The sequence below is a fragment of the Conger conger genome, chromosome 19, assembly GCF_963514075.1.
Source record: "Conger conger chromosome 19, fConCon1.1, whole genome shotgun sequence".
Lineage (NCBI taxonomy): Eukaryota > Metazoa > Chordata > Actinopteri > Anguilliformes > Congridae > Conger > Conger conger.
Window position 1 is genome coordinate 837,339 of NC_083778.1, and position 16,449 is coordinate 853,787.

At 46.2% G+C, this 16,449-nt stretch overlaps 1 protein-coding gene across 1 annotated transcript in view; it reads right to left on the reverse strand.

The window, feature by feature from the left end:
• Positions 1-3,337: 3,337 nt before the first annotated feature.
• The window catches only part of LOC133119276 (protein piccolo-like), a 137,823-nt gene continuing 124,711 nt past the window's right edge, over positions 3,338-16,449 (reverse strand). The window contains exons 28-30 of the mRNA XM_061229804.1: positions 6,751-6,885; positions 5,114-5,259; positions 3,338-4,635 (exon numbers count right to left, since the gene is read on the reverse strand). Of these exons, the coding sequence (XP_061085788.1) occupies positions 4,492-4,635; positions 5,114-5,259; positions 6,751-6,885 (425 nt within the window). The 3' untranslated portion in view covers positions 3,338-4,491. The remainder of the gene's footprint in view (positions 4,636-5,113; positions 5,260-6,750; positions 6,886-16,449) is intronic.

The following is a 16,449-nucleotide window of genomic DNA, read 5'->3' on the forward strand; positions in this document are numbered from 1 at the left end:
TACCCCCATCTGTGTGTAAGAAAATTCATTATAGCTCATCCAAGAATTGAGGTTTTATGCATTTTTCCACAAAAACTTTTTCATTCACAAAGGGATCTAACTTCTGAGTGAATATTTCTGAGGAAGACCGTGAAAACACAGTTGATTCCACAGTTGAGAGCATTTTCAGTGTCATCACCCCCATTTTATATCGGTGAACATCTAGATCAATTCTCGAAATAATGTATTATTATTCAATATGCTTATAAATAAGGTGCCAGCCTGCTTTCGAACAATAAATAGCATGTGAAATTGTGGAATGCATCAGGTGTGTTCACACTCCCATTACCTGGGAGTCAGGTGTGAAGACAGTCTGGCCAATCAGTAGCGCTAATTGTTCAGTGAATTACCTGGGATGAAAGAAAACCAGGGCTGGATTTGGTAGAGCAGGGATACTCAATCTTGTCCAGAAAGGGTCGGTGTGGGTGCAGGCTTTTCCAACAAAGCAGCTACACTACAACATGTCTTACATTTGAAGTGCATCTGCACAAATCAATGGAATCCTCAGCTGTTTGGATTAGATTTTTTTCTATATTTATTATTTACTCCGGGATAACAGCATTTTTACAGCACAATTTGCATAATATCTCAATACATCCTGTGTACAACCACAAAACCATGACATTAGATTCTTTGTTTCTCATTTTTACATGAAGTGAAAACCCAGACAGATTTTACAAGCATATCTTTGTACAGTCTGCCGCATACTGCTTCAAATAAATGCACAATTTTCCTGTTTTTTATTTAATTTTATTTAACCTGGGAGCAAAAATATTAACAAACCACCAAAGACACATGCAACATCCAATGTGAAGACATTTACATTCTCCAGCGTTGACTGAATTTAATTTCCTTTTTTTCACCCCCATTGTAATTCTGTGAGATTTTCGGGTCTGCTGAACAGATCTGGATGGGTTGACAGCACAAGTTATTGGGCCAATCAAATAATCACCTGATGACATCACTGGATCAACATACAGATTTTTTTTTCCCACACATTCACATGCGCAATGCAAACTGAAATTAAGAATCATATTCTCGTAGAAAAAAATGCTTTGTATTTACAAGGAATGCCAATAAAAGAAATCCATTCACACTGATCACATAACTGTAATGCTCATTGTCTTCCAGGCCATCACATGTGACAAAACAGTGAGAAAGATACTGAAGGTGTCATTGACGCTTGGGCATTTAGTGGGAGAGGCAGCATCCGATGAGAGCTTGTATTAAAAAGGGAGATGGTTCAAATTAAATGCGTCTCAAACATAACACACAGTAGTGTTTTCATATTCACATAAAAACATTTCCCCCATTTTACATACATGTACTGGAAAAAATAAAATAATTTCAAACCTGGAGTACGAAAAAAATTAGCGAAGATCTTAACCACACAGGAAAACTTAAATTCTGATAGAATAAATTTGATCCCTCTTTGACTCAAAGTGCGGGTTGACGCAAAAGATTTTACTTGCATATGTATATCCAAGTCTTCTAAATAATGAGGGGGATATGACTGCACTTTCATAGGATGTTAAGCCACTGCTCAATATCCTGGAACTGCTGTATGCTAGGACCCAGAAATATGCAGCAAATCTGAATGCATATTTTCACCAAGTACTGTAAACACACATGTTGTGCTGCTGAGCAAGAAAATGCCATTTTACCATTCTACACTCTTTCATTGATTGTTGAGAAAATTATGACAAAATAATAATGCTTTTGTAGAATTACAACTTTGAATTCGCAACATTTAACAAACAGGAAAAAAGAAGTGTACATTTACTCCACATACATGACTGAAAACTAGTAGGAGATAAAAAAAGCAAAAAATATCAATATTTCCTTCTTTTGACAAAATGTTTGCTTATATTTTATACATTAAGAAAATGCATTCAAAGCACAGTCTACGTTGCATAGAATCATGTCAACAGAACCTATGGATTTGGTTAGAATATTAGGTTGGCACACGTGAAAAATCAAATATTGTTTTTTATAAACCAACCAACTGTGTTTAACACTGCAAAGTTGACCCTCTTTAGTCAGATATGCATCAGCAATGCATTTAGCGCCATATGATGAAGTTATTTATGTACTGCCAGTTTAAAAACCTTTAAAACAGCTTGCTGGAGATGGGTAGTAGCGTCACTTGTCACTTTGTACCAGAATTGCACTCTTCGGTTTCTTACTTTTTACATGGATTTGAAACGAAACAAATAAGGAGACTGATACAAACACGATTATGCAGCAGCACGGTAAAGTAGTCCGGTGGTAAAAGGCCGTATCCGTGACTACGCGTGTAGGTGGCTTTTCCGGGGTGTGTGTAATGAAAGTGTGGGGTTGGCATTTCAATCCGCGACTCTGTTTGAAGAACGAACACTGAGTTCAACACACGTGGGACAGACAGACAGGGACCAGTAAAAGAACGACACGCAACACTGTGAACGACAGCTAGAACCATGACTTCACACAGTCAGACCAGAAACTTACACGACACTCCGCCACTTATATTACTACAAGCTCTGTTGAGACACAAAATTGTATGTCTGACGACATTTTGCACATATAACATTAACCCATTGTGTTCTGACAACTTGGCTGGGTTTTGGGGGGTGGGGACCATGCCATTTGTCCAATGAGGGACAGTGATTTGAAGGTTCCAGCTGCTGACAATTTACTTTTGCCTGTTCACCAATGGCTAGTAATAACCATGGCCGGCGTTTCTAACAACAGCTCAGAACCCATAAGACAAAGGCAGTTTCTCTACATGCATGTACTGGAAAAAATAAAATAATTTCAAACCTGGAGTACGAAAAAAATTTGCGAAGATCTTAACCACACAGGAAAACTTAAATTCTGATAGAATAAATTTGATCCCTCTTTGACTCAAAGTGCGGGTTGACGCAAAAGATTTTACTTGCATATGTATATCCAAGTCTTCTAAATAATGAGGGGGATATGACTGCACTTTCATAGGATGTTAAGCCACTGCTCAATATCCTGGAACTGCTGTATGCTAGGACCCAGAAATATGCAGCAAATCTGTTCAAATGTGTAAGACAAAAATCATATGACCATACACTGAACCCATAAAAAGACTTCCAGGGCCTTTAAACAGAATCAAAACTGTGGTCATGCTTGCCACTTTCTACATGCGGCTTATCACACATTGTAAACCATCCTTTGGAAAGTATGACTGAATGCATCAAAGGGATATTTTTCCATGATATGAAATAAAAAATATATGGTGCCTAAATTTTACACAGTAGTTATTCCCTCTATGTTTTTCTATGTGGCTAAAACAACCATATATATATATATATATATATAGCTCTCATTTGTGCTCAATGTTACACATTCATAACACCGTACACCATCATCGACCAATTGGATTGTCTGTGACAGGATATATGTGTATCTTTTCACGCAAAATACTCCATTATGTACAAAATAAATCTTATTTATTACATGAAAAAAAGTGACTTTATTCCTGTCCATGAGTGTGGTTTGCACCATAACAACATCCATGCACACTGAGCCTGGTATTGTTTTTTCTTCAGGTGTCTAAATGTATACTTTGTACATTTTCCATCTTATATTTCTGAGATATCTATATGTAAATATACATGTATAGTTAAGACACAGGGGATCTAGCAGCAAAAAATATTTTCTATGTGTACAGCTGAGCCATCATACATCCTTTTTGAAGAAAAATATGCATTCACCATATTAATTTTATGCAGAAAACTGTAATAGATTCTCTCTAATCCCTGACCGCAATTCTTCGTTGAACAAATATTCCAGCATTCTGGTGAAAAAAAAATAATACAAAACTAAAAATGTTGACATTGTTGATTCACTCAAATTATGATCAAGTTAGATTTCAAAAATAATAATAAAAATAAAACCTTCTACCTGGAATGAACCGTTTCTGATCTAAGAAATCCATTTTAAAAGAGATGGAGTTTTGGAGTTGGAGCTGGTTTCAGGAATACTGCAATGCAAACAGGAGGAAAATGTATTGTGTAAATAAATGTAAAGTGGAATAAACTGATCCGTTCTCTTCTGACAGTGAGGCAGGTGGGAGCAGGGCTGGGGTGTGACATTGTGACGTTAGACTTCGCCGCAGTGTGGTGACAGTGCCTCCTCGCGTGTATGATCCCCCTATTGTGAGAAGATAATCAGTGTCACTTCCTGCCGTGCCGTGTTTCTGCCTCCCTCCCAGAAGCGCTTGTCCGTCTTGCCAGGCCCCTCCTCCTCTGCATCCGCCCTGCCTGGGTGTTCGCCTGGGGAGCTCTGCCCACTCGCTCCCCCGTGGGAAGGCTGTGGGAGGACACAAAGGAAAACTGTCTTCCCCGGACGTTCCCGGACGTTCCCGCCCTCCTTTTTCGGCTCCTCTTCCTCCTTTAAGGCCCCGGCCTGGCAGTGTGCCCCTTGGCCTTTCCGCAACCGCTCCTAGGGGTGGGTCTGCAGGGAGCTGGCCAGCAGCTTGTGCCAGCTCACGGCCCGCTTGCGAAGGTCAACCTTATCTAGCCAGATGTATGCCTCCCCGATCAGCGTCTTCTTCACAAACTTCCCCCCGTTCGACACCAGGAAGAGCTGGACACAAGGAAAGAGAGGTGTAAGAGGTGATACGTAAACCGTTTACTTTTGTTCCTACAAGAGTGTATAATATATTGTTCTTAGCATTGCGTTTACTAAAACGATTTCATAGATATCATCCTTTTTGTCACCAGATTAATCTACAAGACCTTATCCTTATCTTTGTGGTTATTCCTAGCACTTGAAACTTCGACTTCCCTCTAGGGTCTTTGAACACGCTCGTCCCTGGTTATGGGTATGCACTTTGGTGTATGTCGCCCTGGATAAGACCATTTGTGTTTTCACCTGGCTAGATATGTAGGTCTCGAGACCGGGCCATATCCAGGTGAAACCTGAATTGGGGCTAAATTAGTCCAAATGTCTCTCACTCTCAGTATGTCTCAGAATCCTGAAACATTCCTCTGGAATATCCGGAAGCCTTTCCTGGGTTTACCTGGATGGAGTGCCCCTCGGGGGTCATGGCGAATCGGTTTACCTGGATGGAGTGCCCTGCGGGGTTCATGGCGAATCGGAATGTCTCGTTGAAGGACGGCTCTCGGTCGTGCCGGCACACCCTCGTCTTCTTTTTTATCACTCTCTTCTGTGTTGCCACATTGACCACGTAGAGCTTCACGTACAGGTCTAGCACACAACAACAAAGCAATCATTTTCTTATTGACCAAGTGGAATAACCAAGGTTGATTCTTTGTCAAGGGTCCAATGGTTAATTTCAGACTTGCAAATCCAGGTACTTTGAAGTACTTCAAAGTACTTCTCGGGGGTAAGTATAACATTGCCGGAATAGGATATTTGACCTAAATTAGCTATATCTTTTGACAACAAAATCTGATGTTTTTTTAATTATATATCCAACAAGCTGAAAGTATTTTGAGCATTTCCATACCAAGTTAACATTTTTACGATTAGTAGTTTTGAGAACGAGAGCTTTGTTTGATACTCGCGCCAGTCTCCATGCGCACTGACGTTACGTTAAATCACTTCAACGCGTTCTAGATAGCACCAGCACTCAGATATCAGATAGATACTCAGCACCAGTGTCAAGTAACGCTAGCTAGATAGCTAGCACCGTGTCTTGTGTATAATTTGTATAGATAGATCGATTTATCAACAGATTGTGTCAAGTTAATTAGAAGCTGATAGATAGAAAGAAAGAACCAAGTGATACAATCCACCAATAAAGTTGATCAATCGTGTTACGACTGGCTCGTTCTAGTCGTGAACAGTCGTGAACAGGAAAATGAGACACGCGACAACAGGCTTACGATATAACTGATTATTTATTTAAACTAAGTTATTATGGGGTATCAGAGATGCATGTTGCATGTAGTTGGAGTTGCAAAAATACAACAAAAACCATCTGTCTTACGACAGGTGTGATATTACTGCCCCCCAAGCAGCAACACTGGAGCCCCTTTAACCTGGAATTAAACCAGCTCCAGGCCCAAGCAGCAACACTGGAGCTCCTTTAACCCAGAATTAAACCAGCTCCAGATGCCACTTGTGGGACCATGCCCAACAATCAACCTGTTGGAAGGCATAAGGGGAAAATGTTGAAATGCAGCAGGGAGGCGTGACAATCGATATATCTATCTATTCAAATTAGCTAGCTAATGTGATTTGATACTGGTGCTGAGTATCTATCTATCTCTAAATCTAAATCTAATCTAATCTAATCTAATCTAATCTAATCTAATCTAATCTAATCTATCCACTGCTGTCTGTCTGGTGAGAATGTGTTGAAGTGACTTAACGTAACATCAGTGTAATGTCCTATTCCTGCAATTATATATTTACCCCGAAGAAGGGGCGTGGCTATGGCGGTGACATGTTGCCGGTCTGGTCTATTGCAGCAAAGCTTTTTCAATGATAGGAAGGCATTTACAATGGTAACACAATGTAACACAAAAACCTTTAACTTTGTTATTCTAACAAAATACCGAGCATCAGTACTTGCTTTGACAGAACAACTATACTGTCAACAACAAAAGTAAGTGTTATCCTTTGCCATCTGGTTAAATTACCAGTAATTAAATGAACAGTTTTTTGTGTGTTCTCACAACATGTCTACAACGTTGTGGCGACGTGCTGAGGACACAGGCCTGTCGGGCTTGCCTGGGAGGTGGTCGGGAGTCTTGAATTTGTAGGTGATGTTCCTGCACTGAAGAATCTCCACAATGAGCTGCTCTCCCTCTGTTTTCATCTCCTTCTTCAGCGCAATTTTAATCTCCCCCATCATCTGTGTTTTACCTGCAGGGGAAAAAAGACACACATTCAGCTTCTAAGACAAATCTTCTAAAACTGAGTAATCATTTAGTTATCAAATCGTATTTTACAGTCGGTGTACCAGAGGCTGTGAATCGTTTGATCAGGTCAATAGTCTTTGATGTTGTCAGCGAAACACCATGAAAACAATAGCCCCATCTCCCCCTTTAATTGTGATTTTGGTTACGCTTTCAGGTATTTAAGTAAGCAGCAGTTCATTTTTGAAAAGCACAGAAAGGCACATGAAAGACAGGAATAGCCACACTGGTGGTGTGGAGCAGCTGGTGTAGCCAAAGCCTTGATTAAGCCCTGAGGTGGGAGAGATGCAGGGGGTCTTTCTGTTGGAGCAAAGCCATGTCTCTGTGAGATCCGTTCAGCTACAGAGCTAATGTATCACCTGCGATCAGAATGTCCTCACAACTTTGCTGCCATGTAATGTTATCACACTGACTAAACATTCCACTAGTGTTGTGAGGACATTTTGTGTTAGCTGGACACCAGGGTGCAGTTGCTCTAAATTAGAGGAGTCAGCCCTAGGGGCAGGACAAAAACAAAACACAGGAAAAAAACAAAACACAGGACAAAAACAAAACACCCTTGCTGATGAAAGGCTGAAGGGAATGAGCCTCAGATTGTGAAAAGGGGGAAGCTCCTTAGAGCCCACGAAATGCGACTCAACAGGCGATCAACAGGCACCACTGCAATCCATTACCACGACATGGACATAACACAACTTGAAACATTCCAGTTTGCCTTTAAATAAAGGGAAGATATCAAAAATGTAGCTGAAGTGGCGGATTAATCTTTAACACATTTACTACAGCTACAGAGCTGTTTAGCCAAATGACAGACAAGTCAAGATTACTAGCCAACGTTAACTAGCCAACTAATGTTAAGTAACTAGCCGGCTAATATTAACCTGCAACACTGGCAGTAATCAATTTGATCTGGCTAGATTCTACCTTGAACAAAGTGATCAGAACACATTCTGCTTGGCTTACACTCCTCGTTCCTCGTTCTCTCTCATCACTGGGATTCTATAAAAGCACAACTGCCTAGTCTTGTCACCATCGGATTTGTTATCCATCCATCCATCCATCCATTATCTGAACCCGCTTATCCTGATCAGGTCGCAGGGGGGCTGGAGCCTATCCCAGCATACATTGGGCGAAAGGCAGGAATACACCCTGGACAGGTCGCCAGTCTATCGCAGGGCACACACACCATTCACTCACACACTCATACCTACGGGCAATTTAGACTCTCCAATCAGCCTAACGTGCATGTCTTTGGACTGTGGGAGGAAACCAGAGTACCCGGAGGAAACCCACGCAGACACGGGGAGAACATGCAAACTCCGCACAGAGAGGCCCCAGCCAACGGGGATTCGAACCCAGGACCTCCTGGCTGTGAGGCGGCAGTGCTACCCACTGCACCATCCGTGCCGCCCGGATTTGTTATGACAACATTAAATTACACATGTTGTGACCATTTTCGAAGAAAGAGTTGAACAGAAAAATGTATAATTTAATGTTTCTAATTCTACTCCACACAGTGGCAGGTGGTTTAGTGTTTGTGTACGTTTAGTTTCTGCACAATATGGCACCCAGCAGCTCAAGTGACGTCACCTTTTCCAACTGTACCTTAGTCCTCCCTCCTGATCCCCCCCCCTTTCCGATACCCCTCTTGTCTAACCCAAAAAAAAATACGATGACTGTATTTTTTGTTTAGAACAGCACTTCATGTGTATTTTACTAGTTATGGATGTGAGGCTTTAACTTCTGGAAGAACCTATGCACTTGTAAGACACTTTGGAGTAAAAGCGTCTGCCAAATGACTATATGTCATGACTAAATGTAAATATGAATGTAAAATTTCTCATTAGACATGACATGAGAGAACATGCAATATTGCAAATATAATATGGAAATACCATGTCAACAGGCATCTCCTTAAGATTTCACTGAAGAAATAAGTTTCAGAAAGCAGAATTATCCTTCAAAAAGGAAAGCCATGATGCTAACCATACTTTTAAATCATGCATCATTATGTATGCTAGCTAGATTTAAAAACAAAACCTTTGGTTGAGAACAACCAAGACAAAAGAAAAATATCACTTTTTTTGTCTTGGTTGAATGGAATAGATTCTTGAATGCAATGCCAATGGTTTTATTTTAATGCATACCTATCAAGTATTAATTGAACCTCCATCCATCCATCCATCCATCCATCATCACCCGCTTATCCGGAGTCCGGTCGCGGTGGCAGTAGGCAAAGCCGGGTATTCCAGGTGTCCCTCTCCCCAGCAATGCATTCTAGCTCCTCCTGGGGGATCCCGAGGCGTTCCCTGGCCAGGAGAGATATATAATCTCTCCAGCGGGCTCTGGGTCTCCCTCGGGGTCTCCGCCCAGTTGGATGAGCCCGGAAAACCTCCAAAGGGAGGCGCCCGGGAGGCATCCTGATCAGATGCCCAAACCACCCTCAATTGGCTCCTTTCGACGCGAAGGAGCAGCTGCTCTACTCCGAGCTCCCTCCGGATGTCCGAGCTCCTCACCCTATCTCTAAGGCTGAGCCTGGCCACCCTATGGAGGAAGCTCATTTCGGCCGCTTGTATACGCGATCTCGTTCTTTCGGTCACTACCCAAAGCTCGTGACCATAGGTGAGGGTTGGGACATAGATCGACCAGTAAATCGAAAGCTTCGCCTTCCAGCTCAGCTCCCTCTGCACCACAACGGTCCGGTGCAACGCCCGCATTATTGCTGAGGCTGCACCGATCCGCCTGTCGATCTCACGCTCCCTTCTACCCTCACTCGTGAACAAGACCCCGAGATACTTGAACTCCTTCACTTGGGGCAAAGACTCGTTCCCAACCCGGAGGGTTGAGAGTGACTTTGTGCCGAGAATGCGGACACAGCTCTCACTTTGGTTATACAGGGACCTGATGGCTCGTAACAACGGCCCCGGTACCCCATACTCCCGCAGTACACCCCACAGGGTTCCCCGGGGGACATGGTCGAAAGCCTTCTCCAAGTCCACAAAGCACATGTGGACTGGATGGGCAAACTCCCATGACCCCGCCAGCAACCCTGCCAAGGTAAAGAGCTGGTCCACTGTTCCACGGCCAGGACGGAAGCCACATTGCTCCTCCTGAGCCTCCTTTCCAGCACCCTAGAGTAAGCTTTCCCAGGGATGCTGAGGAGTGTGATACCCCGGTAATTGGACACACCCTCCGGTCCCCCTTCTTGAAAATGGGGACCACCACCCCGGTCTGCCACTCTGCAGGTACTGTCCCCGACCTCCACGCGACACTGAAGAGGCGTGTCAGCCAAGACAGCCCAACAATGTCCAGAGCCTTCAGCATCTCAGGGCGGATCTCATCTACACCCGGTGACTTGCCACTGAGGAGCTTTTTGACTACCTCAGCAACTTCCGCCAGGGATATAGGTGCAGATTCCACCGAGTCTTCGGGTTCTGCCTCTTCCACAGAGAACGTGTTGTTGCTCCTCGAAGTGCTCTTTCCACCGCCCGACAATATCCCCAGTCCGGGTCAGCAGTTCTCCTCCCCTGCTGAAAACAGCCTGAGACAAGCCCTGCTTTCCCTTTCTGAGTCGTCGGATGGTTTGCCAGAACTTCCTCGAGGCCAACCGAAAGTCCTTCTCCATAGCCTCTCCGAACTCCTCCCATACCCGGGTTTTTGTTTCAGCGACTGCCGAAGCCGCAGCCCTTCTGGCCACCCGGTACCTGTCTGCTGCTTCAGGGGACCCCCGCTTGACGGCCTCCCTCACCGCTGGTGTCCACCAGCGGGTTCTTGGGTTGCCGCCCCGACAGGCACCGATGACCTTCTGGCCAAAGCTCCTGCTTGCCGCCTCTGCAATGGAGGCTTTGAACATGGCCCACTCGGACTCCATGTCCCCAGCTTCCCCCGGGATGCCCGAGAAGTTCCTCCAGAGGTTGGAGTTGAAGACCTCGCGAACAGGGGCCTCTGCCAGACGTTCCCAGTTCACCCTCACTACACATTTGGGTTCACCGGGTCTGTCCGGCAGCCTCCCCGGCCACTTGATCCAAGTCACCACCAGGTGGTGATCAGTTGACAGCTCTGCTCCTCTCTTCACCCGAGTGTCCAAGACATATAGCCGCAGGTCTGACGATATGACCACAAAATCGATCATCGATCTTTGGCCTAAGGTGCTCTGGTACCAAGTACACTTATGAGCTACCCTATGCTCGAACATGGTGTTTGTTATCGACAATCCATGACCAGCACAGAAGTCCAATAACAAAACACCGCTTGGGTTCAGATCAGGCAGGCCATTCCTCCCAATCACCCCCCTCCAGGTTTCTCCGTCATTGCCCACGTGAGCGTTGAAGTCGCCCAGCAGAACTATGGAGTCTCCGGGTGGCACCCTTTCCAGGATGCCGCCCAGTGACTCCAAGAAGGCCGGATACTCTGAACTGCCGTTTGGTGCATAAGCACAAATGACAGTCAGAGCTTTCCCCCCAGCGACACGTAGTCGCAGAGAGGCGACCCTCTCGTTCCCCGGGTGGAACTCCAACACAATGGCGCTCAGCCGGTGGCTTGTGAGTATCCCCACACCTTCCCCACCGGAGAGGTGACGTTCCACTTCCCCGGAACCAGTCTGCGACGCCGAGGATCAGCACGCCCGGATCCCCGCCTTTGCCTACTGCCCGTTGGGCAAAGCACCCGACTCCGATGCCGACCCCTGCAGGTGGTGAGCCCACAGGGCGGCGACCGCACGTGACCAGTTCGGGCTGTGCCCGGCCGGGCCCCATGGGATAAGGCCCGACCACCAGACGCTCACCGACGAGCTCCCCTCCCGGGTCTGGCTCCAGCAGGGGGCCCCGGTTTCCCTTTTCCGGGCGAGGTAACAGGGTCGTTGTGTGGCCGTATCATGGGAGTCTTTGAATCGCTCTTAGTCCGGCCCCTCCCCCGGGACCAATTTGCCTTGGGAGACCCTACTGGGGGCTAACAGTGCCCCCGACAACCTAGCTCCCAGGATCACCGGGACACACAAACCCCTCCACCAAGTTAAGGTGGCGATTCCTCGGAGGGGCTTAATTGAACCTCCTGGTGTAAAAACTATGAAAATGAATCATATAAAAACTGTTTTCAGTTAAATGTTTGCATTTGCATAAAAGACAGGAAATTTAATTGATCAGCTCTAAAGGCGCTCCATCAAGGTGTATCTGCACAGATCTTTGTCAACATGCTACAGCCCTGTAGTTCATATTCAGTTTGTGCAGAACAAGACTCTCATTTATACCCAATTATTTGCATAGCATTAACATAACATCATTGTATTATATTGATGAATTCAACAGCTTTACAAAATAAATAAGTTATTCCCTCAGTTAGAATCAAAGTAATTCGTGGGTGACACTATAAGTGAGTGACTGTGAATGCACAGAAGTTTGCCATGACTTTGTTTAATTGGTCAATACTATTTGAATAATGATGTATAGGCCCATATAGGTAACCTATACTATATATCTGTTTAACTTTTATCCAGAATGACATACAGTAGGCCTATGTGGTCCCAAATAGGACACATGGCCATGTTGGAAATTAAGCATGGTTTAGAAAAATTGCTATTTTCTGATTGAATATGAAATTTTGCCAATACACTGCGCAGTGCATTAGTCTAAGATTATGAATTCTTTGAGAGGTTTGAGAGGTTCTTAAACAATCTGCCCAGCGGTGAGCACATGTTGTTAGACGTACAGTAGGCATTATACATGGCTGTAGCATGTTGTCAGAGGTCTGTGCTGATACCTTGATGGAGAGCAGGCTGTTGTTAGATGTACAGTAGGCATTATACATGGCTGTAGCATGTTGTCAGAGGTCTGTGCTGGTGCCATGATGGAGAGCAGGCTGATGTTAATGTTAGGGCTCATCAATATAATTTCCTGTCTTTTGACGCAAATGCAAACATTTCACTTAAAATGTTGTTTTTTGGGATTAATTTGTTAATTGATTGACAGCAAAATAACATGAGGGTATTTCGGTCAGCCACACTGCTTATATTGAATGTCCAACTGCAACATATTTCCGCTAGATGGAGACAAATCTGCAGGAGGTGACAATGCTAAAACATATATGTGTGGCGCAACTCCAAAGGGATTTTCTGAGCAATGAATGCGACTGTCTGCCTTTTCAAAATTCATTACGCGTCTGTATGCATGTCTGTGTATCCAGTGGTGTGCTAAATGCAAAAAGTACCCTTAGTCTGGCCTGTCTGAAAAGTTGAAACGATGGTTTGCAACGGTAGCAAAATCAGTAAAACCAGAGGGCTATCCTATATTGCCATCAGATGAGCTCTCAGTGGCACAACGGGGTCTTATCAGATCAATACAAAATAAAGAAGGGCTTTCGGTCTGTAATCTCTAACCTCATTTCTTCCCTTTACTGACTTCACTGTAAAGCTTGGAGTAAAGAAAAGAAAAGGGAAATCCCAGGGCCTTCTTAATATGGCCAAATATGTAGAGGATTTGCGACGAATAGTTTAATCCTGTTTTTAGCACCGTCCCAATCCTTCTGTATGACACAAGCTGTCATGCGGCCGGGCAGTCACAGGCGTTGTGACTTCTGGGTCGATTCCACTCCACTAAAGAACTGAAATAGTGGGGATTCTCTTCTGCACTTGAACAAACAGGAAATCTATTTTACTTCATCAGTAGTACTGGCAGACAAAAAGCTACAACAGGATGTGTGACCACATTTTGTTTAGCATTAACTGTTCATAACAATAACAGATAAAATGGCTGCCAAATGAATGCTTGTGGGTAAAAGGCATGCAGAATTAAGTGCATGGCCAACTGCATGTTTTTGGAGGCTACACATTTACAGTATATAACCCTGCTGTAAAATCCAGTTATGCCAGCTACCAGTTCTTCCAAAATATAGATTGAGCTGGTCAAACCATGTCAAGTTGGGAGCTGGTCTGAGCTGTTTCAAAACCTAGCTGGAGCTGTTCAGCAGGGAAACCTACACAGGTCCTTCACCACATGCAGTTACTCAGGTGAGCCGGCTTTAATTCCATCATGTTCAGAGTTTGCTGACACGAGTCCGGATTCACCAGTTATTCCGCCTACTCTTCCCACAGTTTTCGAGCTATCGACACCTAACCAGGCGAGCGTCTGGTGGCCGGGCCAAACTGGTCACGTGGGGCCGCCGCCCTGTGGGCTCACCACCTGCAGGAGTCGGCATCGGAGTCGGGTGCTTTGCCCAACGGGCAGTGGGCGAAGGTGGGGATCCGGGTGTGCTGATCCTCGGCGTCACAGACTGGTTCTGGGGACGAGGAACGTCACCTCTCTGGTGGGGAAGGAACTGATATAGTTGGGCTCACTTCCACGCACAGTACTGGTTCCGGAACCAAACTCCTGGAGAGGGGCTGGACTCTGTTCTTTTTTGGAGTTGCTCAGGGTGAGAGGCGCCGAGCGGCTGTGGGGATACTCACAAGCCACCGGCTGAGCGCCACTGTGTTGGTGTTTCACCCAGGGAACGAGAGGGTCGTCTCTCTGCGACTACGTGTCGCTGGGGGGAAAGCTCTGACTGTCATTTGTGCTTATGCACCAAACGGCAGTTCAGAGTATCTGGCCTTCTTGGAGTCACTGGGCAGCATCCAGGAAAGGGTGCCGCCCGGAGACTCCATAGTTCTGCTGGGCGACTTCAACGCTCACGTGGGCAACGACGGAGAAAGGCGGTGATTTGGAAGAATGGCCTGTCTGATCTTAACCCGAGCGGTGTTTTGTTATTGGACTTCTGTGCTGGTCATGGATTGTCCATAACGAACACCATGTTTGAGCATAGGGTAGCTCATAAGTGTATTTGGTACCAGAGCACCTTAGGCCAAAAATCGATGATCGACTTTGTGGTCGTATCGTCAGACCTGCGGCCGTATGTCTTGGACACTCGGGTGAAGAGAGGAGCAGAGCTGTCAACTGATCACTGTCAGCTGCCGGACAGACCCTGTAAACCCAAATGTGTAGTGAGGGTGAACTGGGAACGTCTGGCGGAGGCCCCTGTTCGCAAGGTCTTCAACTCCCACCTCTGGAGGAACTTCTCGGGCATCCCGGGGGAGGCTGGGGACTTGGAGTCTGAGTGGGCCATGTTCAAAGCCTCCATTGCAGAGGCGGCAAGCAGGAGCTGTGGCCAGAAGGTCATCGGTGCCTGTCGGGGCGGCAACCCAAGAAGAGGGAGGCCGTCAAACTGAAGAAGGAGGCCTTTCGGGCTTGGCTGGCCCGGGGGTCCCCTGAAGCAGCAGACAGGTACCAGGTGGCCAGAAGGGCTGCGGCTTCGGCAGTCGCAGAAGCTAAATGGTATGGAAGGACTTTCGGTTGGCCTCGAGGAAGTTCTGGCAAACCATCCGACAACTCAGAAAGGGAAAGCAGGGCTTATCTCAGGCTGTTTTCAGCAGGGGTGGAGAACTACTGACCCGGACTGGGGATATTGTCGGGCGGTGGAAAGAGCACTTCGAGGAGCTCCTGAACCCGAACAACATGTCCTCTGTGGAAGAGGCAGAGCCCGAAGACTCAGGGCAATCTGCACCTATATCCCTGGCGGAAGTTGCTGAGGTAGTCTAAAAGCTCCTCAGTGGCAGGTCGCCAGTTGTGGATGAGATTCGCCCTGAGATGCTAAAGGATCTGGACATTTCAAGAAGGGGGACCGGAGGGTGTGCTCCAATTACCGGGGTATCACACTCCTCAGCCTCCCTGGGAAAGCTTACTCTAGGGTGCTGGAAAGGAGGCTCCGACCGACGGTCGAACCTCGGATTCAGGAGGAGCAATGTGGCTTCCGTCCTGGCCGTGGAACAGTGGACCAGCTCTTTACCTTGGCAGGGTTGCTGGCGGGGTCATGGGAGTTTGCCCATCCAGTCCACATGTGCTTTGTGGAATTGGAGAAGGCTTTCGACCGTGTCCCCCGGGGAACCCTGTGGGGGGTACTGCGGGAGTATGGGGTACTGGGGCCGTTGTTACGAGCCATCCGGTCCCTGTATAACCAAAGTGAGAGCTGTGTCCGCATCCTCGGCACAAAGTCAAGCACGTTTCCTGTGGGTGTTGGACTCCGCCCCTTGTCACCGGTCCTGTTTGTGATATTCATGGACAGGATCTCAAGGCGCAAGAGTGAAGAGGGAGCTGAGCCAGAAGGCGAAGCTCTCGATTTACCGGTCGATCTATATCCCAAACCTCACCTACGGTCACAAGCTTTGGGTAGTGACCGAAAGAACGAGATTGCGTACACAAGCAGACAAAATGAGCTTCCTCTGTAGGGTGGCTGGGCTCAGCCTTAGAGATAGGGTGAGGAGCTCAGACATCCGGTGTAGAGCCGCTGCTCCTCCACCTTCAACTGGGCGGAGACCCCAAGGTAGACCCAGAACCCGCTGGAGAGATTATATATCTCTCCTGGCCTGGGAACGCCTCGGGATCCCCCAGGAGGAGCCGGAATGCATTGCTGGGGAGAGTGACGCCTGGAATACCCAGGTTAGCCTACTGCCACCGCGACTCGACTCCGGATAAGCATATGAAGATGG